General features: G+C 39.5%; 1 protein-coding gene across 3 annotated transcripts in view; it reads left to right on the plus strand.

Moving 5' to 3' along the window:
* Window positions 1–27,103, plus strand: part of AGPAT4 (1-acylglycerol-3-phosphate O-acyltransferase 4) — a 1,410,257-nt gene that overhangs the window by 717,604 nt on the left and 665,550 nt on the right. For all 3 annotated transcript variants that reach the window (XM_060029668.1, XM_060029671.1, XM_060029670.2), the window contains one exon: window positions 5,190–5,305. In XM_060029668.1, the coding sequence (XP_059885651.1) occupies window positions 5,190–5,305 (116 nt within the window). Of the gene's footprint in view, window positions 1–5,189; window positions 5,306–27,103 lie in introns of those variants that run through there.

The raw sequence follows: 27,103 nt of genomic DNA on the forward strand, positions 1-27,103 counted from the left end.
CTTGACCCTGACCCATGCAAATGGCCAGTTACTTCTTTAGTACAGACCGTAGATCCACTGTAACCTTATAGTGAAAACTGTGTGTCCCTTTTATTTTATCAAAGGAAAGATACGTTGCCTTTGGGGGATATTAACTAAGAAGAAGTTGGAGACTAACATGCGATTTAACTCTTTGTAAAGAGAGACCATTTTTATGTGGAAAACATGTAATTGTTAAGCAATATCTATTAAAATTGTTAACTTTAAGAAGTTCGATAAAAGTTGTTTGAAGTTTCATGATGGAAGAAGTCAGGTCTCACTGCTGTTTTTTCAGGTTTGTGAAACTACATTGTGTTTGAGACAAGCAGGGCTTGCCAGATGGTAGTTGTAAGTTATTTTTATAGAAATTTGGAACACATTAATTTGTGTTTAGAGTTGACGATTAGCTTCTGATTATATAAGTTTTTATAAATTGGGTTCTTGGTATTAATCCAGTTCAGATTTTGCTGGTTTATTTATTCGTTTCCATACTTTTCATTTTCCCCTTTGTTGGAAACACTGGCAGTGTCTTGAGTCACGTAGCAGAATGGAATGAGGAGAAATAGGTAGCTTCCAACAGTTGAACTGTTCACAGGTCTTTCCCTTCGTATAACATTGCTTTTTATGGGCGTCATTCAGCCAGCGGGCTAGGCCTCTAAGATCTGAAAGGAAAGGATGAGTGGGTTATGATAAAATACGAGGCCTCAGTGAGAATGGAAGGAAAGAATCGTAGCCTTGTCCACAGAAATGGCAAAAATATGAGTATGTTTCTAAGAACTTAAAGAATATAACTCTGTTATATTTTGGATTTTCTCTTTAGTATTAATAAGGTGAAAAGCACATTATAGTACTAAATAGCATTTAACAGGGTCACATTATAAACCCAGCACATTTTTTAAGGTCTTACTCTGGGATTTTTTTTTTTTTTCATTTTTTAAAATAGTTCACACTATCATTTGGGGAAAAAAAAAATCCTGGCCAATTAGTGTCATAGACTTTAGCTCCATAGCTAATTAGGGCCTCCCAGAACCGAGTATATGGATCCAAGAGAAGTGAGCCAGCCAGTGGGAACTGCAGCTCCTGGTTAGGTGCAGGAATTCATTTCATTTAATGGGACTTGATTTGTTTGGTTTTCTTTCTGGTTTTTTGTAGCTGATTTTACCTGTGAGATGGCGTTTGTGAAGGATGGGTGGGTCCCTTTGAGAGTCTTTATTTAACCACATAAGGATCCTATATTTCCTTCACTAGAATTGACAGATGTCCCTCCCCGCAATGAACAAGAAGTTTTCTCTTCTGCACCCATAGGGGACTATATCCCTGGTGATATAGCAGTAACTTTGCTTGTCAAACCCGGCACCCACTGGAACTAGAGTAATGCCACCTCAAGCAGCCAGGCCCTGGGGCGCAACCACTGTCATCTGGCCCAGAGTGGGCTGTTCCCTGGGTCCTTGTGGGGATCAGCTGGTGTCATGCCCCTGATGGCTAGATCTCACGGTGGTGTCAGCTTTCTGACCACACTGCTTAGACCCTGGGTAGAAGATTTTTCTGGCTTTGGCATCCTTGATTTTTTAATCTGAACAATCGAGAGAAAAACATCAAACATCATAGAAAGCAGAATTCGTAGACGATTACTCCAAAAGAATCATGCAGCTGTGTGAGATCACAACTCTACATAAGCAAGTTGCAATACCCAAGGCAGAATTTTTCAGCAAGGGTTTTTTACTTCTGTTGTGTTTTGCTTTATTGTTTGTGTGTTTTGAACGCAGCCTGCAAATATCAGAAAGATTTTGAAAGTGCTAATAACCCATTGATTGTGTAGGACAGGAAATGATCAGATCGTTCTGCTGATTAGTCTGTGGGAAAAGGTGTTATTACTATTGGCAGACACTTCTCCAGGGTTCTCTCAAGTTTCTGCACAACTTGTGAGGGAGCACTACCCTTTTTTTCTGGATAATCTTTTCAAGGAAATTGTATAGCAAACAACCTGGAAAATAATGATAGTATCTCTCTCTAGAGTAAAAGGTGGACCTGCTTATTGTTCAGTATAATAAACACAGTGTCTCCCTTTAGGACAAAGGGAAAGTTGGCTTACAGGTCCTTATAAAAGATCTGGGTTCCCTAAGCTCAGGGTCCTCAGCTGTGATGCAGAAACCCCTCGTCTAGCTTGGCCTGGCCACTTCATCTCCTGGGAGTTGGGATGCAGAGAAACTGACATAATCATGATGTCCATACTTCATTCTGCCTGGGCTCTGAGCCATGCAGTTTTTTTGTCTCATGTCTTCTGCCAGCATCCCTGAGACGGTCTGTTAGCTTGCAAGCTGGGCAAAATCTCGGACCCTCCACCAGTTTTGCTACTCTAGCACCAGAAAAGAACCTCCTTTCATAAAAACTGGTGGAGAAGGCCCGGAAATTCACTGATGACTGATACATATTTAATATACAGAGTTGGTAATTTGTATTTTAATTCTATCACGCCATGTGAATTACTGGAATTTTCCAAACATTTGTAACTTATTATACCATTGTTTGTCAAATCCCTACCTCCATTAAAAAGGATTTTGGCTTTTATCTGACTTTTAGCTGGTGTTAGAGCAGTATGTGATTTGTTAGCTGAATGTCTACCAGTAGCTTTCTGCAAGCTAAGAAAAAATATAAATACTATCTGTATATGAAATATCTTCTTGATAGTCCAGCCAACTCAGCCATTTTGGAGGAATTACTTTTCGTTTTGAGTGAGCATTTTTTTCATATCTGCAAAAAGCAGTCACAGCTAGCTCTGTGTATTTCACAAGGATCAGTCATGTCCTCCAGACGTCTTGTTTTGATAGTCAAGGTTTGCCTTAACTCTTTTTCATAATACCCTTGAACTGACCTTTGAAGGATGTATATCATTTCAAAAAATTGAGTGAAAAGGGTGGCATTCCATGTTAAAAGAGAAACACAATCAGTATGATTTCCATGCTGCTTCAAGGGAAGCCACGTTGGACTTTACAGACATGCCTGACGGGCTCCCATCAGCTGCACTGCACACCCCACCCATCATAGCAGGACTGTTGGCACACCCTCATCTTCTGGGCTGAGGACTGCAGGCTGGCAGGTTGGCTGCTCTGTCACTTGCCCCAGGTAGGATGGGTTCTGGCTAGCTAGCAGCTATACCATCTGGAATTGATGAGACACTTGTTCTTAAGAACAGCCTGGGTTCCTAACTCCTGGCTTGAGGACATTTCTCTGCACACTCCAGATTTTTAAGAGTAACATATTTTCCCTGAGACATGACATTATTTTCACATGTGATAAGCGAGGTCTGCTACAGCCACTGTCTTCCGAAAGAATAAGTAGAGTTTACTCCCCTTACCGCTAATGTTGCTGTAACTCAGTGGTTCTCAAAAGTGTGGTCCGCAGAGCAGTAGTAACAGCATCACCTGGAAACTTGTTGGAAATGCAAATCCTTGGCGCTGTGTCAGAACACCTGGGGTGGCTCCCAGCGATGTCTAGTTTAACAAGCCTCCTGGGTGATTCTGATGCCCATTGGACTTTGACGCCCACAGGTGTGGCTCACTGTGTCTCAGGTCAGAGGAGGAGGAAGTTAGTTTGGTTACAAGCAGGGAAAGGACAGATTAAGAGTGGTGGTGTCAGATGTATAAAGAAACACTGGTAGCATTTATTAAGTAAATCTATTGATTTTTTTTTTATTTAAGAAAATATATCTAATGCTTGTCCTGTATACTGTTAGGATACAAATGTGAATAAGACATTCCACAGATATCTCAGGGTCTTTTGGTTGGACAATCTGTGCCTGCAGGCAAAATCCAATTTGCTACATGTTTTTGTAAATAAAGTTTTATTAGGACACAGTCACATCCATTCATTTGCATATGGTCCATGGCTGCTTTTAGACAATAATGCAGAGTCGAGCAGTGCAACAAAGACCATATGGCCCGCCAAGCTGAAGACATTTAATATATGGTGCTTTAATAAAAGTTTGCTGACACCAGGTCTAGTGTTAAAAGGGAAAATACTTTCTATATCCCAGTAGTTATACACAAATGGAGCTGAGGATTAAGTGTATATGCAAGGGTTCTTCTGTCCTCCAGTGTTACATTTGTACAGAAGTTTTGCAGTGGCACACAATTTAGCTTCAGGGATGTTATTACCATGGAAGCTGTACAGACTGTTTGACAAGAAGCAGAGTACTTACCTGTCAAACACTTTGGTGTGTGAGAGGGAAAAGGGGTATGTGAAAAATACAGAAATAACAGAAGATGAAAATAAGAAAAACAAAAAATATTTTGTTTGAGAAGGGAGCATATTATCAATCAAAAGATGCATCTTGGGAATTCCCGGGCGGTCAGAGGTTAGGACTTCACACTCTCACTGCCTAGGGCCAGGGTTCAGTCCCTGCTTGGGGAACTACGATCCCACAAGCTAAGATAAAGGAGTGTGTGGCAGGACAGGGCTGGGAAATGAACTAAGAAGGAAAGAGGTGCGGGTTTAGAACATTCCTAACTGCCTGGCAGGGAGTGGGCAGGTGAGACTCCCAGGGAATCCTGGGATGCCAAAGGGGGCAGAACGAGGGGAGAGGCACACTCTGCTCCTCCGTAAGTCTGCAATATTAGCATGCTTATCAATAGTTGAGATTGCTGGATTTCTTACCCTGCACTATATTCTTGCTGCTAACTGACCAACTGTGCGGTGATCCTGTAGAAAAAGCACTGAGTTTCCCTTTAAGAAACCTGGGTTACTTCCTGGATTCACCTCTGACTGTCTGACTTTGGGCAAATCATTTCGTGGCTCAGGGTCTCCTCTTCCTCATTTTCGAGATGCTATTTCAGGCTTCCTCCTGCATCCACACTGTGTTATTTTACCAGACTCACTTCTCACCGAGAGGTGAGCTAGGGGCACACACAGAGTGTTCCCCCAGCAACCTGGCTGAAAGAGAAAAAGAAGAAAAGACTAGCAGACAATTGGACCCTTCTAAAAAGAGGACTTGTTGAATAGTTTGGCACAAGGGCTATAGTTTCCCTCAAAAGAGTTGATGTTGATTTATTTCAGACTCACACCTAATGATAGATCTCTTCTCTTCCTGAAGAGATTCTTTACTGTGAAAATGTTTAGAGGGGGAAATGGCCAGCCGGATTCCATGTCAGTGATCGTATTTCTCATTCTTTCAGGAATTTTTCTTTAAATGTGGAGCACACCCGACCTCTGACAAGGAAACGTCAGTAGCTTTGAACCTGATCACAACAAATAGTCGAGACATCACCTGCATAACATGTATGGACATCAGGTAAGGATCTGAAAACACTGTCACTCTCAACATGTGCCTTTCTCAACGTCTCTGAAAACAATAGGTAATTAAAGTAACTTTTTAATTTTTCAAAGGAGAAATCGGAAACATTTTTCTATAAGTCAGAATGCAGCCCACCAGCCAGTATTTTAGAACCTTCCATTAAAGTTGATAAAGATGGCATTAAAATATGTAGTGTTGATCATATTATCTTACTAGGAGCATTGCCTCTGTGTTTCCTGCTGTTAAGCTGTGACCTTTATATTAATAACTCACAACATCTTTCTAAGGAAATGAACCACCTCCCAGATACACAAGGAGACAATTGCTGGAAAAATAGTATTGTCTCCTGCAAGAAAAATTTTCCTGTCATTATTTTTTGGGGGTTTTATAAATAAAAGCTACTGTATTCATACACAGTTAGATTTAAGTGTGTATGTGTAACTAACCACTTGATTGAGTAAGGCCCCCTCTCATATCAGGCAGCAGAGGAATGCCCTCTCTGTAGGTTAGAGAAAATGACTATTTCTCCTTATGTTGACAGATTCATGCATAGGGATGTCATTAAAGCCTGCATGAGGACACCCCAATATTCTGCATTTGTATTTTGCTGATTGTTGTGTTTTTTTCTTGTTAATGCTTTATTTTTTATTTTAGAAATAATTAACTTAAAGTGTTAGAAATTCTATCCTCATGGTTAATAAGATTTTGGTTTAATTCTTTCCAGTATCTTGGGTATGCCTGAACATTTGCATGTCTGTATGGTGCATATGTGTGTGTGTGTGTGTGTGTGTGTACGTGTGTGTGTGTGTGTGTGTGTGCTATATGTAATTGTATATAGAGTTTTGTATGTGGCTTTTTCCATTTAACATGGTAGCATGATAAGATTTCCGTGTCATGGAATATTACATGAAAACACATTTTTATAGGTACCTAAGATTCCATCATATTGTTGCTTTAATTTGCACTTCCCTGATGACATATGATGTGGAACATCTTTTTATACGCTTATTTGCTATCTGTATGTCTTCTTTGGTGAGGTGTCTGTTATGGCCTTTGGCCCATTTTTTTAATTAGATTGTTTTCTTTTTGTTGAGTTGTAAGTATTTTTGGTATATTTTGGATAAGTCCTTTATCAGATGTGTGTTTTGCAAATGTTTTCTCTCAGTCTGTGGCTTGTCTTCTCATAATCTTGACATTGTCTTTTGTACATCAAAAGTTCTGAATTTTAATGAAGTCCAGCTTATCAATTATTTCTTTTATGCCTTGTGGCTGTGGTGTTGTATCTAAAAAGTTGTGCCATGACCAAGGTCATCGAGGTTTTCTCCTGTGTCATCTTCTAAGAGTGTTATGGTTTTGTGTTTTATATGTAGGTCTGTGATCCATTTTGAGTTAATTTTTCTGAAGGGTGTAAGGTCTGTGTCTAGGTCCATTTTTGCATGTAGATGTCCCATTTTTCCAGCATTGTTTGTTGGAAAGAATATCTTTGCTCCATTGTATTGCCTTTGTTCTTTTGTCAAAGATCAGGGTCTATTTCTGGGCCCTCTGTTCTGTTCCACTGATCTCTATGTCTATTCTTTCACCAACACTACACTGTCTTGATTATAGCTTCATAGTAAGTCTTGAAGTCAGGTAATGTCAGTCCAGCTTTGCTTTTTCATTCAATATTGTGTTGACTATTTTGGGTCTTTTCCTCTCCAATTAAACTTTAAAATCAATTTGTTGATATCCGTAAAATAATGCTGGGATTTTGATTGGAATTTCATTGCATGTATACATTGATTTGGGAGGAACCCACAACCTGATAATATTGAGTCTTCCTACCCACAAACATGGAATACCTCCATTTATTTAGTTCTTCTTTGATTTCATCAATCAGAGTTTTGTAGTTTTCTTCATACAAATCTTATTTCATATTTTGTTAGATTTATACCTAAGTACTTCAAATTTCAGATGCCAATGTAAATGGTGTTTTTATTTCAAATTGCACATATTCATTCTTGGTATATAGGAAGGCAATTGACTTTTGCATATTAACCTTGTACCTTGCAACCTTGCTATAAGTGCTTATTATTTCCAGGATTTTTTTGTCGATTCTTTTGTATTTTCTGCATAGATGATCATGTCATCTGTGAACAAAGACAGTTTTTTGTCTTCCTTTCCAATCTGTATACCTTTATTTCCTTTTTTTGCCTTATTTCATTAGCTAGGACTTACAGTATGATTTCGAAAGGAATAGTGAGAGAGCACATCCTTGTCTTGTACCTGATCTTAGTGGGAAAGTTCAAGTTTCTTACATTAAGTATGACATTAGTTGTAGATATTTTGTTGATAGAGTTTATCAAGTTCGGGGAGTCCCCCTCTTATTCCTACTTTACTGAAAGTGTTTATCATGAATGTATGTTAGACTTTGTCAGATTTTTTTTCTGCATCTATTGATATTATCATGTGATTTTTCTTTTTAGTCTATTGATGTAATGGATTACATTAATTCATTTTTCAGTGTTGAATCTGCCTTGTAAACTCTAGGATAAATCCCATTTGGCCATTGTGTATAATACTTTTTATACATTTTTAGATTTGATTGGCTATATTTTGTTGAGAATTTTTCTTCTATGTTCATGAGAGATATTTGTCTGTAGTTTTCTTGTATTGCCTTTGTCTGGTTTTGATATTAAGGTAATGCTGGCCTCCTAGAATGAATTAGGAAGCATTTATCCTGCTTCTATTCTCTGAAATAGTTTGTAGAGAATTGGTAGCAAGGTACGAATTTTATTTATTTTTGTGCTTACAAACATGTACTTTTGTATAAAAAGAGATTGGCATTTTTCATCTACCTTCTTAATAATAATTCTCTCTTTTAATGATTCTTTACAAGTGTATAATAACATATTCAAGGAACTCCAATGCCATTAAGCTAATTTTTTGATCTAGCAATGTAACAATCTCTTAAGCCTTCAGTTTCCTTATAAAATCCAAGAATTGAAGTAGGTAAACTGTAAGGCTCTGACTGGTTCTGAAGAACTGCAAAAGGTAGAAACAATCCTTGTTCACAGCCTATAAATCAATAGTATCATTTGAGAAAGCACTTGTTTGTGGTCCTGTCTTCTGACAGATGCAGAAATAAAAAATGAGGTTTTCAATGATACTGGCCTCCAAATGACACATATGTGGTTGTAATATGTAGAAAAATGTATAAGATAAATGTGCTATTCATTTCCAGATGTTAGGCTTAAATTTTAATTCAGGTACGTGATTTGTGTCTTTTGAGTTTATATTGTATATAAAATATTTTCCTGTCTCTTAAAGATAAAAGCGAACTATTTGAGGGCTAAAACGTCCTGAGGTTTTGTGTGAGCCATCAGGTTCCCATCTGCCATCCAGCCTTGCGGTCCCCACTCCTTATTTACAGTAGTGGCTTGATCTTCATCCAATTGAGGTTATCAGTTGATAGTCTTAGGTTTATGAGTAAATAGTGAATCAAGCCAAAAGCAAAAACTTGAGCCAAAACCAGAAATTACAGCACTTGAAGGTATACTAGCTGTGCTGTTAAGTATTTACAATAGAAATTATATCAGAAAGGTTCAACACATCCCTGGATACCTCAATTGCACTCAGGAATAACAATATTCAGCCACAAAAAAATGACACGGGCAATGCCAAAGTAAGATTGTATTCCTTCCCCAACCAGTGTGTATATCTTGGGGCTCACCCTGATATCAGGTAGCTTTGGGGAAAACAGTATTTCTGCACCGTGAATCTTACTTTACAGAATGAGCCTTCTTAAAATTTAAAAATATAAAATTTGAAAACATAACAAAATAGAAAAATTATTACCATGATATCATTTGGCAAAAAGAAAAAAATCACCACCCTCCTTCCCTAGCTTTGCTTCTTCTAAAGCTTCCTAGTGCGTCCCTGTACTTTTCACCTTTATTCATTATTCCTGGTTTCCAAAACCGAAGACAGACTAAAAAACAACCATGTTTATAGTCAAAATTTCACCTTCCAGAAACATGTTCTATAGTCCACTTCCCAGTAGGACATTAAATCTAAGAAGCACTACTACCTTGTAATTTTCCTTACCTCTTCTAATAAAGTCTTATGTTTCGACTTTCAATAAAGTCTTATGTTTTCTTATGTTCTATAGTCCACTTCCCAGTAGGACATTAAATCTAAGAAGCACTACTACCTTGTAATTTTCCTTAACCTTTCCAATAAAGCCTTATGTTTTCGATGTCATTGTTGTTTGATATAAATGTTTTTAAATAATTTTCTTGCTTTCAGATTTGTGTTAAGGTTCATTCAGCCTACTGGAGCAATGCCTTGGATTGCGCACTTAAAAGATTTACTTGGGCTTGGAGATTAGTAAAGGTTTATCTGAAAGTCTGTTTGGACTTGTTCTTGGTGTTCCTGGGGGAGAGTGATTTGACTATGATTTGATAGTATTTTGGTATGAATTCATTTGTTGATTTAACAAAGAGAGATGAGAAATGGGTATCTTAGTTATGTTCCCTTTGAATGCATTTGTTATGTCTACGCTTCTCTTGTCAATTCTATATAGAAGTTCCTTTTATGTTGCTTAATGGCTATCTTCTATCAGCTTTACCGTTTCTTGACATTTTGGTGTCAGATGGAAACGTATGATTTGATTCATCATCAGGCTCTGAAGAGCATTGTGAGAGACTACAGGTATACTCACATAGGATTTAACTGAAATCTTTTTTTTTTATTGGAGTATAATTGCTTTACAATGTTGTGTCAGTTTCTGCTATACAGTGAAGTGAATGAGCTGTATGTGTACATATATCCCCTCCCTCTTGGACCTCCCTCCCACACTCCCCCACCCCACCCATCTAGGTCATCACAGAGACTTTTTCAGTAAGTGGCTTTATTTCTGTAATGGAAAAATCCTTGAAATTGTGTGTGTGTGTTTGTGTCATAGCAGCAGTGATATTCTTTGAGCATACAGATCTATATATTTCTCCTATCTGACCCAAATAGTATGTATACTCCTAGGTAATGTAACATGCCAGGAACAAAAAATACTTCCCTTTAAGTATGGGAGTATCTTGGAGTGTCCATCTTACATAGCATTCTAGAGAAAGGTAAATCAGAATACCAAATTGATAGTAGAATAAACAGGAGTACCTTCTATAGTAGAATGGAATATCATAACTTTTTAAGATGAAAGAGGAAACTTCAAAGATATGTCTTCTAGCTTGAAACGAGTAACTTCACACTGTGCCCAGACCCCATTGGAGTAAGATCTCTCTACTTAAGCTGTGAGATTCTTTCCTGAAAAAGTGTGGCACACCTCAGTCTGATCGAGTCTTGAGGGAGAGCTGCTATAAACCCTTCCAGAAAGGAGAATCCTTCATGTGGGTAAAGCCTTACATTAAGGCAATTGCATTGCCTCCTTTGAAATTCGAAGGTGATGCTTAATGACTTGTAATTCTTTAATTTCAAATTCTTTGAACGTCTATCTTACGTATGAAGAAGTTGAGGCTAAGACATTTAAAAAATTACACCTGGTCTTACCACGAGGAACTGGCTGAACCAACCTACACATCAAGGCCTGTGTGTTTTTCTCTCATCACACCTTACCCCCTGCATGGTCCCAGTTTTCTCTGGACAGTAAAAGGCAAGCTATCTGGTGAGGTTGGAAGGTAGGATTGAATGTGAAAAGGAAAATACTAGCAGTAAAGTGAAATACAAAGACAATTTGAACACCAGTAAGAGTTGAAGAAAACAGCTGTATACATGTCTGTCTACTCTAAGTTGTAGGCTGCTGGAAGGATGAGGTCCAAGCTTGACTGATGTGCAAACCTGACTGATGCTATTGATACAGTGTCCTGCACAAGTCTTTGCATCCAAGAGATTTACATAAATATTTGCTGGTTTGGATTAAAGTAAACCTGTTTTATTCAGTGTGACAAACAGAAAACAAATTCTTTTTGTGTGGAACTCTCTACTTTTAAAAATCCCTTCTGAATCTAATGGAATTGTCCAAACTGACTTAAACAAAATAAATTAATCAGAAATCAGTAGAGAGTTTTAAGGCACTATTAGAAATAAAGGAGAAAACCAAATTTCAGAGTCCTACTAGTAGGAGATAGATTACTCAGCTATATTGTTTGGGGTCAGTTACTTATAAAAACAGAAGAAGTATTTTATCAACATTGAGACTTTGAAATGTGAGCCATGTCAGTTTTAATGTCAGTCAGTGACCTTCATTTCTCCTGCAGTGAACCCTGTAGATTTCAGATCCAAGTGGCTGCATCAGCGGGGTTTCCTGGAGATGTTACAGGTGCTTGTGCATGAAATTCGTAAGCCTCACCTTTTCATTTAACTGTCGCTGCAGGTGCACAGCAGCCCCCGCTGGCACTACTAGGACGATATTGCAAATCCTTCTGGACCAATTTCGTATCTATTAAGGTCAACCTTCCATGTTGTAACCGTCTGGATTTTAAGCAGTTCATTTTCTGATGGTGGATGTTAAGAAGCGGCTGTATTCCTAAAGCATCCAAGTGGCCCTCACTAGGACTTTGGTGACAGCCGACCATTACTTTTAAGGTCCATTTTCATTGGAAATAAATGCCCACAGAGTCTTTAAAGAGCTAATTTTGCTTAGAAAAATATTGTAAGTGACTTGTGCATTTGCTTTTAATTGCAACTTTATCCTTATAATTAGCAATTCATTATAAACTTGTGGAGGGAAAGAAATTATGTGTATTGCAAATAATATTTGCACTGATTCTTATCCTCAGAAAATTTAAACTGCTGGGATATTTCTTATTGGTAAGCAATGATATCATCTACCTCACCCTCTATATACATCATCTACATAGTTCTTGTTTCCCATGACATTTAGAATTAGGTATTTGCAGATTTGTCCTTTGTGGCTTCACAGCTTGTAGAGCTACTTGCAACCAAATAAGCAATAGTCTCAATAACGTGCAGAGCAGACAAGTTATTTTTTGAAGTAAGGGTCATGATGTGTTGATTCTGTTTCTTGTTAATTTGACAAATTCTATGTCAAAGAAAACATGGCCTCAATTTTGGCATCTGAAGTACACTGGGAATGGAATTTCAAGGGTTTCTAGGTCTAGACGTAGATTTTCACAGCACTAAGGGCTGCTTCATGTGCTGTTGTGACAGTCCTTACACCATCACACCCACACATTGATGTGCAGAAGTGTGAACACAGAAGGCAGCATCCTATAATATCAATATCATGGGCAAAGCAATTTTATTCAGAAGTCTATTGTCTTTAATGCCTCCTTCTCTTATAGAGAGAACTTAAAAGTCAATCTGTTCATGCAACAGATATTTATTGAGCTCATCTGTGACTCAAGGAACTGTTTCAGGGGCTTCAAGCTGAGATAAACATGTTTTTAAGTCGGATGCAGGGAGAGCCAGTGTCAGCTGCACAGGCTTGTAGATGAGTAGTGTGGTGGAGATGGGCTCATCCAGGCAAGGCAGAACTTGACATTGCAACTTCAGTGCATTCTCGGTGTCATTGCTATGAAACAGGGACCCAAACTTAGCTCTTTAGGCCAAGATTTCCCAGTGATTTGTTTCACTTGACCAAGACAACATTTTAAAAATACATAGGCTAATTTGCTATCTTACATCCAGCCAGCTAGATACTGACATTACCTGCTATGCTGAAGCCCTTCCTCCTTTCATGTCACCCTGGAAAGAACCTTGACCCTTGACCCTAAAACTAAACTCTGACACCTGGTGTTGTCATTACCCGTCTCCATCCAGTTCCTCCTCCTGAGCGATTTTGTTTAAAACGTATGTTTGTATTTTTTTTAACTAAAAAAAACAGGTGCCTAAAGTCTTCTTCAGTTGTGGTGTGACTAAAACATTTAAAATTGTTAATGCCTCCAATGGATGTTTCTCTACAGATCATAATATTTTAACTGAGGAAACCTACCTCTACTGGCAGCAAGCTCAGAGAAGATTTTGATAAAGTAATCTCAATTCTAACATGTTTTTAATTAAAATGAGCAAATATTTCTGACAGAATATTATCCCAAGTACTGTTTTTTGCTCCACTCAGAGAACCTTTCTTTGACAAGCATTTTTACAAAACAGAACTTGCCAAATAAGTTATTTTTATTTATGCATATTTTGAAAGTTCTACCACATTTAGATGCAGCAAAGTCAGTTTTCTCAATTCCACTTCTTTGTGATATCAATATGGAAACTACAAATTAAAAATAGGAGTTTCACTGTAAAATTCTTCCCACCAATTGAAATATTCCAAAAGTTCAGTTATAGATTTCAGAATGGAAATCCAGTATATCATTTGAGTTCTCATCATTTAATCTTATCAGTTTCCCCCCTACTTTTACAGGGATTAGTTCCAATGTCTTCTCGCAAACCTTTTCCAGTGATTTTTTGTTACTTGAGGCTTCAAAAGCTGAAGATTTGGGACATTCATTAGTTGAATACTTTGATTAACGATTGCTAATTGATTTTGAACAAAACGCAAACAAATTTAGAAGACTCTTGTAAAGTAGTTAGTACTATTGTAGTGTAGGGGAGGAAAAAAAATACTTTCCTTCTACCCTTCTAGGTTCTCCAGCTGGGGTTCTGACAAAAGACACAATAAAAAGAAAAGAAAGAAATTTGTTAGCACATGCAACACACATACACATGGGAGTACCCAGAGATGAGTAACTCAAACAGATGGTTAGAACTTGGGCTTCTGTAGCCCCTTAGCTGAAGAACAATGAATTTGTGGAGAAGCGACAAGACAAAGGAAGGAGACATTGAACTTCTACGGGAACAGATTGTGGGCGGGTGAATATATGGTGGAACTAATGAAGGGTAAGGACTAGTTAGTAAAGTTTGCTGTATAGACTCCTCTGGTGCCCTCTGGGCTGATAAGTGTCTAAAGTTGTCTCCAGTGATTAACTTCTGTCCTTGATAGAAAGGGGAGGGGGATACATTGACAAATGTTTGTCCTGCTTTTAGGCAAATAAGGGAGGGCAGAGAGCTTTTCTTATGTCTGCTCCCTCTCAATCGGCTTCAGCTCAAAATAATTCTTATGCCAAAGTGACACATTTTGGGTTGGCATATTTTGCCACCCTTCAGTTGACACTAGACTTGATTTACAAAGTAGTTTTTTCAAGGCTGAAACTTGCCTAAAAGTTGGACTGATAATGAGCTGTAGAGAGACAACAGAGATGCTTTTGTATCCAAAGTCTGTTTTGTCACAATTTTGTGGTTCAGTTACTGTCTTTATAAAAATATTTGTAAATTTTAACAACTACAGCTTCTGCTTTGATTGGTAGAATATCACAGCTTGTTTGAACACAATTATGAGTTAGATGCATCCGATGATTACTTCCAAGCATGTTCCACACATTCCTAAATTTAATAAGGACGTTGTTTTTAACCATAAGGCTGTATTCCACTGAAATATATATTCACATCATCACTTTAAGAACATATTCAGCGTGGAACTTCTAAACTGAATTTGCACTAGAATTCACAATAAATTCAGATATTTCACCATCAAGAGAATAAATTTCCAGACTCTTTACTTTGAGTCAATGAATTACGTGAAAAGAAAAACGGAACAATTATTGGATTTAACAGGATTTCCATTTTTATTAGACAGTGACACTGACAGAAAACTATTCAGTTTAACTCCTTATGAAGTTCTTCTGCTAAGCAAGCTAACACTGACAGCTATCACTTAACTTTTTGTATATGCACAAGAAAACTTGGAATCAAAACTGAGTAAATTAACTTAGTCATTTGATCTAAATGAAAAGTCACACTTCACCGAATAATATGTAAATGTACCTTCAGAGCTGCATGTGTGAAATTGAATTCTTTGTGCATAGTATTCTTGAAATAACTACAGACTTTGTAGTAGATGCTGATGCTTCTTCAGTAGGTTTGTGTCTCTAGTCTTTGTCTGGTCAGTGATATTTTAAAAGCCCCTCTGGTAGATAGAAAATGTTGACTAATACCTAGGCAACTTAAATAGTCATCATTAACTTTCTTGAGAAATTCTGTACTGCAATATTGTGATTTATAATAAGAAATATTTGTTCTCTGTCCCCCATCAGAGCCCCTAAAACCTTTGGAATTTCCTAAGTGCTGAGAGCAACAATGGTGCCTTTCATTATGTTAAGGAGGTTACTTTGGGTTGCACCTGAGAATGGGGGCTGGTTGCCGGGGGAACCAACCTTTGTGATTAGAAGGTTGGAACTTTCAGTTCCAACTTTCCCACATACCTTGCCTTTGCCTCTCTTCCACCTGGCTGTTCTGAATTCTATCCTTTCATAATAAACTGGTAATCTAGTATGTAAAATATTTCTCTGAGTTCCGTGAGCCACTCTAGCAAATTATTGAAACTGAAGGAGGGGTCATGGAACTTCCAATCTATAACAGCGGGTCAGAATCCCAGGTGACAACCTGGAGTTGCAGTTGGCATCTGAAGGTGGGAGGGGGTAGTTTTGTAAGGCTGAACACTTAATTTGCAGAACCTGATGCTATCCCCTGGTAGATAGTGTCAGAAACGAACTGCAGGTCCCTCAGCTGGCGTCGGATCGTTGTTTGGTGGTGGTGGGAAGCCTCCACACATTGGCATTAGTATTAGAATCTTATGTACTTAACATGTACTTCTTTTAACATATTAACCTATTAAACTACTTCTTTTAACATGTAACTGTTGGAAGGGTTTATTCCAAAATAAGTAACTGATACCAACAATCACAGTAAACAGTTGTTCTAGATTTGTAATTAATAAGTGACAAAAAGCCCTGCAGCAGAAGCCTTCTGACTATTTTTCCGTGGTCTCTGTACTGTCTGTCTTCTATCTGCACATACTTCATGTAGAGTGAACCTATAAATTCCTGCAATTTCCATTGATCCCACCAACTGTTGGCCTGGTGGCTTTGTGCATCTCTCAGACTTCAGACCAGTCCCAGCACAGACGGACACATGTACTTCACATGCTCTAGATGAGACAGTGGCAGAGAACACAGAAGTACGTGTGTATGTGTACCCAAACCAGTCCAGCTTATTGAATGTAGCTGATAATGATACTACTACTTTGAATAATGACAAATCTAGAATAAACACTAAATCAGACAGGATGCACAGACAAAAGCAAATATTGGGATTGTCTTGGGTGTATCTTGTCATATCATCCTCCTGTGTATGCCTCTGAGACCAGGGGTTCCGTGGCTCCACATTTGGTAACCCGAGCGCCCAGAGACCATAGGAAGGATATATAACACGAGCACATCACTTCTTACAGGTAAACACCTGTGAGCTGAGACCCAAAAGTCACACTTGCAACCCTATCCCTCCTCCTTTCCAAGGTCATGTGTCACTGTTTATTGGGAGATAAATATGAACTTGAATATGAAAAAGAATGAAATGGGAGGGGATGGTGACAGTTGCTGCAATCCAGAGAGGGCTCAACTTTCATTAAGCTCCACCCTTCAGTCTGAGTTGCTGCTCCCTCATTCTCCAATGCTGGCATGCAAGATGAAATCATAACGTTTCCCAGAATTTCGCATAACAAATCTGTCTCTCTCTTCACTAGATTAACCCCAAGTTGTGATGCTAGAACCACTGGGGTTTGGGGAGGGCCCAGTATAGATAATAATAATTAGTGTTATACACAAACAAGGGCATATGACAGGGTGTCCCTGCATCGTTCTCCATGCTCATTAGTGAGAATCCCCAATGATAAGTGAATTATTCTTTTTGTTCCTAAACAACATTAGAAAAGCAGCCTGCCTACCGGCTAGGTAAGGGGTTGGCATTTGGTTTTCTTACGTCCACAGGCTGACTGATTCCTTGTTCTGACAAAGACACTTTATTCCAAGCAAGACAGATTGACTTTCTGTCCCCAGTGAGCAGCAATCCTTGATTGTTCCAGCATGCCCCCTGTGCTAACAGTAACTAATCCCCATTCTGCCTCACTTTCCCATTTAACTTAAAGCTCATCTCTTTCAGAATACCTCTTCTGGGGAAGGCTTTTCCTATTTGTGTCACGCTCGCAAGTACAGAAATATGTACAGACCATTAATCCAAGAGTTATTTACAGACACGTATTATTGCATAAGTGGTCTTAAAGCGTTCCCTAAATTCTTATATCCTTACTGCAGAATTTATCCCCGAGAGCTAAAGGAGAGTTAGTCTGCTTCTTCCTTCTTCCCCTCCCATTTTCCCTCTTTTTTTTCATATTTAAGATTGTGGGGTCTTTAGTTTGACTCCAGTGGCCTTCCGGACTCTTGAGGTGGGCGGGTGGTATAGTGGTTCCGGGCGCTTTCTTTGAAGACAGACTGTGTGGATCCAAAATGCGGCACTTTCCTCCTCACCCCATCTTTCCAGATGAGAAGAGTGCCTCCTCGTTTTCACAGAGTTACTGTGAGGATTAAGTGCGTCAAGCCTTGCAATTTCAGCTTCAGATGGTGAGTTCCAAAGTTCTAATTTCTGAAGCCTAGATTTTATGATCCCTACCCCATTTCCTCAGAGATAGTAGAAATAAATGCACTACACTTCACAAAAGGTGTGCACGTGTGTAGGTGGCACCATCGGGTGCAGACAGCTCCAGGAAGGGGGTCATCAGGACAGGCTTTGCCCCCTGAATCCACCAGCATTTGATTATCTGACTTGGGGCACATCAGTTATTTTGACCTTCATTTCCTAAACTTGGTTAATTCCTGAGGTGGTGTTAAAATCAAGTAAGTTAATTTCTGTGAATACGCTTTGAAAATTTTAGATCTCTACTCAAATGCAGCACATCAGTTGTAATGATTATTATTAATAATCCTTTTCCCCTTGGGGAAATATATGTACATAAATAGTTATTTTAGAAATGAATCATTAATCCAATCGGGAATATCTGGCCCTAAGTCTCCACTCAGAGGAAATATTTTGAGTTTCGAGGGCAAAAGAATTTTGATATTAACGGGAGGAATTTTGTGGGCATGTGATTGTATAAAAAGTGATTGTAAAAGAAATTGGGCCTTGGTGACCAAAATATATTTGGGAAGGATAAGACTTCTTTAATAGGATAGCTTTAGAAATTTTAGTAGAGACTTAACATCTTAAATGTGGCTACTGTAAAAGCTGTGACAGGGGACATGTAGCAGCTTGAGTTCTTCAGAAGCAGAAATTGAAACAGAAGTTGATGTGTAAGATTGTTTTACTTATTCATTAGAGACCAAGGCCTGTGAAGGGGAAAGGGAAGGAACGAGTTTGGCCAGCTGCATGGGGCGCTCTGGAGTGAGTGTGGCCCACAGAGCGCCCAGGGCTGAGTCGGACCGAGCCTTCAGCTCCTGCCTTGCCCAGCCTCACGGCATTGCTGCTGGACGGTCACTGACGCAGATCCTGGAGGAGCTGAGGGCTGGGCGCGCCTGCTGAACGCACGCCCCGCAGCTGGGCAGCAAGTCCTTTGAAACGGGATCTACGTGGTACCACTCTGTATTCCCTACAAGCCATAGACAAGAGGCGTGAAAAGAACCTGAGAATCCTGAGAAGAGTTATTTAGGACAGTATTAGAAAGTAGAGTGTACAATACATGTTTCTGGACAAGAATTAACAAATATAATCACATTTAACCTATTCTGGTAATTGCTGTAATGTGATTACCAAGAACTTACTCCATTCAGTGGAATAATATACAGTTTTGAGAGCAGAAATAGTCTGAACTACCATATTCCTTACACACCCGGACATTCTTACATAAAATGCAAGTCCTGTCACAATGCTAATAGCTGCAAAAGAAAATCCAAGTTTTAATCATTCACATTGTTTTGCAAATATCATGATATTGACTTCATGTAGAAACTACTGTAAATTTTTACTGTTATATGTGCTATAAATGATCACTTTTAAAAAACATAAAATATATTTATATAATGAAAATGTATCTTAAGAGAAGTTTAGGAAACAAACTTCAAAATTTCATATTCAAAACCCATATGGTTTAAGAGGCATGAGAAGCGATGAAGGATCCACGTGCCTTACAAGAAGTACTATTGTCAGCCTAAAACTTGACCACAGTACAAATAATCAACAGTGTCACTCATAAATCACCCTAGTAAACTAATAATTCACTGATTCTTAAATGCAAACATTCTGTATCTCCTTAATTGTGCCTTTTCACTGTTCAAGGACTTGGTATCAATATTAACATCTTAAGCTTTTTGTAATTCCATGAGCTTCTGGCATGTGGAATTACATTTTGTTGTCAACTAGACTTCCTTAATTTGAATTGTTTTTATGCCCATTTTTAAAGGCTGTTATATTTACAAATATATTTTCCCAGTGATCATTTCAAAGGTTAACCTCAAATTATGTCCATAATAAACCTGTGCTGACTAAGTTAACGTAATCCTCTACAAAAGAGGAATGCGTAGGTTAATGGATCCGCATAGCTGAATTAAAGCCTGGACGGAAAAGGAGTTGAGAAGACTTTCCCACTGAGTTGATTCCTTTGTCTCCTGGTGGCATGATGGGGCAGAAAGCAAACACAATTAAGGTCAGACTGGGACTTAATTACAAGCTAGTCATTCACCCCTCAGCTACCATTTTATCCAGTGAGGCTGATAATACCCACTTAAAAGGACCGTCAGGGTTGGGGTGATAGTCCAATAATAAAATCTGTGTAAAGGTGCTTGGTAAACTGTAAAATGGTATTCAGTGTTATTAGCAATGGGCAATCTCCCCCAGATTTGCCAGTCCCTCTTAGAGCCTCTGCTACTCCAGAGGTTTGCATGTTTGAACTGAGACGGGGTGCTGTAGGGTGCTGTCTCACTCCAATTCTGTGCTAGGAAACTAGTGTGATGTTGGCTGGTTGATGGACGTGTCCTCCTAACAGGGGTCTAAGGAATCAAACCTCTGCATTGTCATGGAGTCCAGTGTGCAGGCGTCTTGGGGAGCTGTGCATGGAAGAGCTAGCCAAGATGTTCTCCTGGACCAGATGCCCATACTGAACTTTTAAGTTAAGATTGTCCACAGAAGTTTCCTTAAGTGTCCTTTAAAATCAGTAAGATAATAGCTAGAGTGGCTCTATCACAAGTAACTCTTATTACAGAATTTATACAGAACGGTATTCTAGGAAAATGATAAAATGCGTGGAGTGTGATGATCCCATCATACACATTAGCTTTCACAGAACTGTCAGTGTTCAGCTCTAATCTGGCTTTCTGGAATGATATTTTCGGCTCCTGCAACACCAAGTCCATATGGAAAGAGATTTTGATTCAGCAAATTAAAAAAAAATAAACTTCATTCTCTGAACCTTTTTTTTTTTGGTATACTTACTAAATAGGTGGAATTAGCCTTTTGTTTGTCTTGAAAACTCGGCTTAGTTAAGTTTATTTTCCCATAAATATATTGGAATGCCTTCCTTAGCACTACAGCTTGCTTCTTGTCCATTTGCAATGTCTGTTTTACACCAAGCTTGTTCTGTAATGAGACTAGCAGAAGGCACAGAATTTTCTCTCCTCCCCCAGTCTCTCACTATGTCTGATTTTCCTATTTCCCAGTTTCCATTGACATTTGTTTCTGAGCATAGATTGATTTGCCCTAGAGCCACTCAGTGATGCTCAGTGATGCCAACCGAGTCAGCCTCTGATGAACAGAGACTGTGATGGAGAGCTTAGGCTCTGGAGAAAGAATGCTGGGTTCGAAACCCGGTTCCACCTCTAATTAGAACAATTGCCTTGTTCTTTGGGCAAGTTCCCCAGCTTCTCTGAACCTCTTCAAAAGGGTCTGAAAAATTAAATGAGATAAAATTTGAAGAGTGCATGTCACATAGCAAACACAGTAAATACTAGCTAAGGTTTTGGCTCTGAATTGCTAACTAAAAGAGCATATTGTAGGTAAGTTTTTACTGATCTTGTCTCCTCTATATTTTGCTCTCCAAACATACATCAGTCTTGGCTATACGAAGCATACGTAAAGAGTATTTAATCTTTTCTATGACTGGTATGTCTGCCTCAACATCCCAGGAGTCATCTGACAAAACTACTCATGAACAAGCCTTTCATTAGCTCGCTGAATGGGAATATTTCTTTTCCTCTGAGAAAAGTAATATTTTTAAGGCCAGTTCTATACTTTTATGGGTATAACTATGACTACATAAAATTTAATTGACACTCCATGCAAACCGACTTTTCTCTTTAGTGATATGGTGTGAGGCAAGAACACATGGCTATAATGTTCTTACATAGCTGTAGGTTAGTGCTTCTTACCCAGGGGTGGTTTTACGATGTCTGGAGACATTTTGGATTGTCACAGCGCAGAGGCGGAGGTGTGGTGCTAATGCCGTGTGGTGTATGGAGGCCGGGGATGCTGCTGAATATCCTGCAGCGCTCCGCACCCAAATCAAGCAGTACTGAGGCTGGAAAAGCCTGCTGTAGGTGGAGGAGGGGGTGGAGGCCACCCACCTCTGATTTCAAAAGGCAGGAAGCTCACTTCCTGTTAAGCTGCTATCTCCGTCTGAACTCGGAAACCTTGCATTCCAAACTCTACTATTTCTCTAAGTCATTTAACAAACTTCGTTCCAAATTGCAGATTGTGCATGTGAATGCCTTGCCCTTTATATTCAGCCATGGAGCTGGCTCTTTTCCATTGGGATTTGATAAACTAAGGAAGAAAACCCGGCTTAGCGAGTGCTGGAAAACATGCTTGGTGGGTCTCAGGCAGTGTAGTGATTAGGAAGTGTGTACTGTGAAGAGAGGTTGAATCTGGTGCACAGAGATAAACAATTCTGAAAGTCATTTTCCTGAGCCAACCAACTGTAATTTTTAAGTTCTGTATTTTAAATAAATTTGAAAACCTCAATCAGATTTAAAAGGTGTCACCCTTAGAGTTTGTGTTAGCTGTTTGTTTCGCCTGTGGTGGAAGTGAATCCGTAAATTCGTGAAGAATGGAAACAAGTTTGTGGTTCTCTAATAAACCAATTACAAAAGTCATTTAATTTCATTCTGGAAGAAGAACCCTCCATTATATATCAGTGTGATTTCAGAATTATTGCAGAATTTTTTTCATGCTATTTGGTAACTAGAAAGCAAAGAGAATGAAGGAGGAAAAAAGGTCAGGCAGAAGAGGCCTGTGTGAAAGAGCATTTGCCATCCTTCAAATTCAGTCCTACTGAGGGTCGCCCGTGACAGTAGCGATGCAGAAGGCAGTCTCTGGTTTAGACCTGATCCCTGTCAGCATTATAACAGGTTTCTAGTCTTTGGTAGGACTGGTAAGTGAGACCCTGCTCAGGGCTGCAGCCCACTTCTGCAGAAGCCATATGTTTCCAGGTGCTTAGCTTCCATGGATTATAGAAGCCACATTTGAGCTGCACATGGCGATATGAGATTCCCATCAACTAAGTCCCATATTCTGCTGGAGCCGCGCCGGGCTGTGCAAAATCTCCTCCTGAGCAGACCTCTCAGTGGTCGTTCTTGCTAAGTGAGTTTACAGGTATCATCTCCTTTAATGCTCAGAACAGCCCTGTGAGGCAGGTACCGTTATTGTCCCTGGTCCTCACATAAATCACCTGAGGCTTAGTGGGAGGAGTTTTGGAAGTAAATTCTATGTCGCATAGCTGATAAGTGACCACAGAGTCTCAATCCAGGCCTTCTGCTAAAATATGTATTCCTGAGTACACTCCACGCTGCCTGGTTACTGCTAAATGCATCCAGGAAGGACCTTATTCAGGGATCTAAGATTCGGGTGCATCTTGCCACATCGTCCCCCACCTTGGTGCTTTTTGTCTACCCGATGTTGTTCTCAGAATGCACTGACGCATGCGATATAAGTACTATATGTGTGTGGCATTTCATAGCAATACAATTCTACCGTGCCTGCTCTCACGTGACTCGTATGTTGCTTTTTCCTACCTGTTGTATCTTGGCACTTTCCATGTCAGAACCGACAGGGCTCAGGGTCAACAGGTATGCAGAGATATGACTGAGCTCCTGGTGAGTGGACACTTGATGCATAGCTGTTGCCTTGACAGTGAGCACGTTTTCTGGGTAAACTGGCTATTTTTATTGGTTCTTCTGTGAATGTCTTGTTTTGGCCTTTCCCTGCCAAGCTTTCTATCAATGTTTGTCTTTTTTTTTTTTTTAATAAATTTGGAAGATTTCTTTACATGTCAAGAATTCTAGCACTTTTCTATACATATAATAGATGTAAATGTTTCCCCATTTATCGTTTCTCTTTTACTCTGTTTTTAGTGTTTTTCCATACCAGGTGTTACATTTTTATGTGTTCAGTTATCAGTGATTTTGATTTTTCTGACCCCTTAGAAATTTCTTTGCCAGTGCTGGGTTATTGATTCAATTTACCTGTGTTGTATTCTCAACTGTTTTACAATTCTATTTTTTTCAAACATTTGATTTTTTTGACCTCCCTAAGTATCTGTGTTGAGGAATGCTAAAAGTACCAAGCTTTATTATCATTATCATCACTATATTAACTATTCTAACACCCCTTAGCAAGTCATCTAATATCTCACTAATTTGAAATCACACAGATATATTTGTATCTCTTTTAGACCTCTATCTGGGCTTCTACTTCTGTTCATTACTCATTCTGTGCCAAGCACATAGTTTAATTACTGTAACTTTAAGTAAAATTTGAAATATGGTTAGAAAAGTCATTGGCCATCTTTTTCATGACTTTTTTTGGCTAGTCTATGATTGTTCTTCTTTTAGAAACAAATGAATTTTTTCATGCACTAAAGAAAATGAGTAGAAACAGAGGGGGCAACTCAAATTCCCCCGGGCACATCCCGATGGTTCAGTGGCCATTACCTTTCTAAGACTAAACTAAACTCCGTTTTCAATATGGCATCAATTTTAATGTACAAGGATCAGGCCTCAAATATTTTTGTCAAATGTGGGATACTGTTTTACTGTTCTTTTAAAATCCTGAAATTATGGGTTGGTGTGTCTGAAAGCTATTTGAGAGGTGCTATCATTTATATTTCTCCCTACAGATAGCAACACAACTAAAGTGAACCAGAGAGAGGAAGAGTTAGCTTTTATGTTTTAAAAAGGTTTTAGCTTATCTATTCCACACCACAAGCTTATGTCTGGTTTGACCTTGAGTCTCCTCCAAATAAAGTGACAATTTCTCTACTTTGGGAGACACTCTTGGGCAACCTGCTGGGGATTTTTCTTTCAAAGACTAATTTCCTGAATCTCTGGCTAAAGAGAGAAGGTTAATAGTTTAGGGAGTTTGTTCATAGGCCATTAGAAACAATTAGCACATTGCTGAGATTAAAAGCACTTCTCCAGAATGTCGGACGGCCTAGAAAGGAAACAGCACTTTTAGAAACATCTATTTTTAACACCTAATTAAGATAGACTTGGAGATTCCCCATCCTCTCTTGCCACACTATTTCATATTTTAATTATCAAGAAATTCTTAATTTCCTCCAAGCTTAGTTCTGCCTAAAGTAACTTAAAGTAACACTAACTTGGAACCCTCTCCATGGATTCTTGTGAACGAATTTTTAAGTCACCTCATAACGTTTTTTAGGCTGAGTATTTTCATCCCTGTACTTTTTTCCTTTTTGACAATTTTTTCTTAATATTCTAATTTCTGAATGATTTTCCTTTTCTCCTAAAAATCACCTTTTTCCAAGTAGGCCGTTCTCCTTGATGCCTCTGGAACATGCCAGCCATTCACGTTCTCGTTTTAGTACTTCAATCCTGCCACTGCTTCTCTTGCTCCTGAGACATCCACCTGTAGCCCTTCACACCGCTCTTTCAATGCTTGAAGACCCAATGCAAATTCTCACACTGTGAAGTTTCTGGAGCCTCTTTGTTTGGGGCTCCCACTCCCTCTGCGTCGGTACTGCGTGCTCCCCGGTAGTCGCTGCCCCAGTCAACGCGCCGCCTCCAGCTCTCACGTGCCCTGCACTACCACACACCTCGTGACCTCGTGGCAGGAAGAATTTGTCAACTCAGATTTTATCAGTGCCCCTACTATGTTTTGGTTTGTAACCGTTATTTTTTTCTTCTTAACTACTGTAAAGATAGAACCAAGTTATTGTGATATAGAGTTGGATCCATTTGTGTTTTCTGTGTTGTATATACTGTAATTCTGCACGTGGGTGTTGATCAGCCGCCAGTCCAGCTCAGAAATGATGAAATGAGAGAAAAAGGCAGTTACCCCCAGCCACCCACCTCTACCCACCTCGACACTCAATCTTCAAAAACATAATCAGAGCCCACCTCTGCTGGCTCCCTCTTACCTACCTCACTCGCCGCATCCAGAGCCCTGGTCTTCCTCTAGTTCTTCCAGCAAACTCTGCTCCCTCTCGCCACAGGACCTGGGTACGTGCCGCTTCCTTCACATGTAACGTTCTCCCAATCTCCGTCGCCTTAAACCCACCCCCCTCCCAACAACTTCACCTAATGAGCCGAAGCTTTAAAAAAAAAAAAAGAGCTTCTCTGTCAGGGACATCTGGCATCAGCACCTGTAACCCACTGACCACCCGGTGACTTGAGCTGACTTGGATAGCCAGGTGGGTATCCTCTGTTTTCCTCAGTGCCCTGTGCCGTCTTCCAAAAGCTGTGACTCCAAGGGGTCAGAGGTGGCCCACTGTCTCAGAAGATCAGCAGTAGGTTAGCAGGCAGGGTGGCTTGTTCGTCATCCCTGCAAGAGGGATGCACGTGCGGCATCACAGAGAACCGTGTGTGTTGGCCCAGATGAGGAGCAAAGGAAGCTGGAGCTTGACCTCAGTGAATTGAAAGTAGACAGTATAAGAAAAGAACTTGGGGACCACTTGAAAAGGGCCTTGCATATCCTCCCAAAGAGTAGTTGCTTTTTCACTTAGCCACTGGGAAGTCATTGGAATTTTAAGTTAGGAGAATATAATGGCCAGTTTTGTGCCTTAGAAAGGTAATTCTGGTGGCTGGGAGGGGCGGGGAGGGGGGAGCAGGATTTCTCCATTGTGCAGTTATGCCCTAATAAAAGCATCCAGCTGAAATCATTCATCCCAAGCTGTGTTCACCTAGCAGCCTGGAACCCGAAGTTTCCATCAGGTCCCCTGCAGCCCACAGCCAATCCTCTCTGCTCTGCTTCCCTCTAGTCTCTTCGCCTCCCAGGAGGAATTAGAGAGCTGCACTTTTGTTGAAATTCTAGGGCAAATTTCTACAGAATTTCATGTGACATTTTATATGACATAAAAACGTATACAGTTAATTACAGGCCTATTCGGTAAGTGCAAATGAACTGCGAGAAAGATCTAAGCTGAAATGCCAGCCTTATCATGAAAGCCTTAAACAGACATGTATTTATTGACATGCATCGGTGCCCATGTCACATCTCCTCTCCTATCAGAGTCCTTCGTCTCTGCGCTCCAGACTCACAGACTTGATTCCCATTCCCAGGCATGCTCCAAACCTTTCTGCACCTCAGGGCCTTTGCACATCTCATTGCTAGGAAAACCATATCTGGCTTTTCATGCAGCTGACTCCCACCCAGTCCTCAGGCTTCTGCTTGCACGTCCCTTCCACAGACAAGACCACCCAGTCCTGATGCCTGCAGCCTGCTACCTAATGTCTCACCTTCTTTCTTTCTCTTCCTTCATGTATCATAATACGATTTGATATTCTACTTTCATTTATGACATCATAGAAATACAGTCTGTTGCCCTCAGTAGATTTGAACTGTGTCTGTTATATTCACGCTTGTACCCCAGCACCTAACAAAAGTGAATGAAAGGAAGTAGGAAATTAATAAATATCTGCTGAATGAATGAATGAGCCCAGAATGAAGATCTGCAATAGT

This window comes from Delphinus delphis, chromosome 14, assembly GCF_949987515.2.
Source record: "Delphinus delphis chromosome 14, mDelDel1.2, whole genome shotgun sequence".
NCBI classification, from domain to species: Eukaryota; Metazoa; Chordata; class Mammalia; order Artiodactyla; family Delphinidae; genus Delphinus; species Delphinus delphis.